Source organism: Neomonachus schauinslandi, chromosome 11 (genome assembly GCF_002201575.2).
Source record: "Neomonachus schauinslandi chromosome 11, ASM220157v2, whole genome shotgun sequence".
NCBI classification, from domain to species: Eukaryota; Metazoa; Chordata; class Mammalia; order Carnivora; family Phocidae; genus Neomonachus; species Neomonachus schauinslandi.
Genome location: NC_058413.1, coordinates 51091471 through 51093704, shown reverse-complemented (window position 1 = coordinate 51093704; position 2234 = coordinate 51091471). Strand labels below are relative to the sequence as shown.

The 2234-nt window shown below is 39.2% G+C and overlaps 1 protein-coding gene across 1 annotated transcript; it reads left to right on the top strand.

Moving 5' to 3' along the window:
- Positions 1-1016: 1016 nt before the first annotated feature.
- LOC110576470 (olfactory receptor 51F2) lies at positions 1017-1964 on the top strand. Its single transcript, XM_021685660.1, is given in 1 exon segment — positions 1017-1964. A coding segment is annotated over 1 exon segment (948 nt).
- Positions 1965-2234: the final 270 nt, after the last annotated feature.

Genomic DNA, 2234 nt, shown 5'->3' with positions numbered 1-2234 from the left:
TCTTCCTTCCTTCCTTCCTTCCTTCCTTCCTTCCTTCCTTCCTTCCTTCCTTCCTTCCTTCCTTCCTTCCTTCCTTCCTTTCTTTCTTTCTTTCTTTCTTTCTTTCTTTCTTTCTTTCTTTCTTTTTCTTTCCTTCCTTCCTCCCTTCCTTCCTTCCTTCCTCCCTTCCTCCCTCCCTCCCTCTCTCTCTCTCTTTCTTTCTTTCTTCCTCCACCTTTGTGTTATATATGGTTTCTCTCAACAATTACGTAGTGCTACATAAAGATAACCTTGGGCGATTAATTTTTGAGTCTTAGTTTCCTCATATGCAAAATATACTGCTATCTACCTCCTAGAGTTGGTGTATGGATGAAATTATATAATGCATATAAAATGTCAATAACACAGAGAACATTTGACAAATGGGAGTTACAATTATTTTTGTTAGGGTAGTTCTTTGGACCACCTTGAATTCACATATATAAACATATGTGTCTTGGGGATGTCTTTGGCATTCTTCTGAATATTTCCCTGGAAAAACTAATAATATCCACATTTCAAATGTGACTTGATTTTTTCAGTGCTTTATTTCAGGATTAGTAATTTATTTTCAAAAAATACTGAAAATCATTATATTATTATGTTGTACACCTGAAACTAATATAACACTGTATGTTAAATTATACTTCAGTAAAAAAAATACTCGAGACCAATTTTCTCAAATTGTTTAAATATTCTACTGGGAACTTTTACAGGCAGGGATGACTTAATTGTGATGTTTGTTGTCACCAAAGAGAATACAGACTTAGGAAAATTTGATGTGGCATAATTCAGAGAATCCTCTCTTTTCAATAAATGAGGAGAAGCATGGAGAGAAGCATCCAGTACTAGAAAGCTCAGAAAAAACTAAAATTCTTAGAGAATCAGCAGTAGTAATTCAGTGAATGTGAGAGTGCCAGAAAGATGTTCTAAGTGATAGCTACATATTTATTATGTGTTCACTTATTCAAATATCCCTGTCTTCTCAGTCCCTCATTATGTTGGCCCTCAATAATACCAATGCTCAACCTCTGACCTTCATCCTGACAGGTATCCTGGGCCTGAGAGCAGCCCAGTTTTGGATCTCCATCCCTTTTTGTCTCCTGTATGTCATTGCCCTCTCTGGGAACAGCATGATTCTATTTGTGGTCCTCCGTGAGCAGAACCTACATGAACCCATGTATTATTTCCTCTCTATGCTTTCAGCCACAGACCTGAGCTTATCCCTATGCACACTTTTCACTACCCTTGGTGTCTTCTGGTTTGAAGCCCGAGAAATCACCTTAAATGCCTGCATTGACCAGATGTTCTTTCTCCATGGATTTACTTTCATGGAGTCTGGGGTTCTGCTGGCCATGGCCTTTGATTGTTTTGTAGCCATCTGTGATCCGCTGAGATACACCACCATTCTCACCAATGCCAGGATTGCCCAGATTGGGATGAGCATCTTGATAAGAAATGTTGCTTAACAAAGAGCAGTGGTGCTCTTTGTTAAGAGGCTGTCCTTCTGCAGTGCTGTGGTCCTTTCACATTCTTATTGCTACCATGTTGATCTCGTTCAACTCTCATGCACAGACAACAGAATCAACAACATCCTCGGTCTGTTTGCAATTTTCTCCACAACTGGGTTTGATTGCCCTTGCATCTTGCTCTCCTATGTACTGATCATCTGATCTGTTCTCAGCATTGCCTCCTCAGAGGGGCGGCAAAAAGCCTTCAACACCTGCATATCCCACAGTGCTGTTGCTGTCTTCTACATCCCCCTCAGCAGCTTGTCTTTTGTCCATCGCTATGGCCATTCAGCACCTCCATTTGTCCACACCATCATGGCCAATGGCTTTCTTCTCATCCCTCCTGTGCTCTACCCTATCATCTACAGTGTGAAGATTAAGCAGATTCGAAAGGCTATTATCAAGGTCTTAATTCAGAAGCAGCAACAAATCTAATCACTATTTACTAGTTATCTCAGAGTAGATAGAAAGCCATTTATGAATGAGTGCTTTGGTAGAATGGGGTAATTGCCCCAAAGGGCCTAGATATTCTTCCAACAATCTTAAACTAAGTAACTTACAGGTTGTGTGATATTTGCTTAGTTTCCTTGTCAGTGAGTTCATATTAATATCACCTAAATTATGTTTTGTTTTCAAGGTAAAGTGAGATAATGTATGTAAACAACTATTCGTATTTTCAAGTAGTATGAGACCTGAATAAAGTAT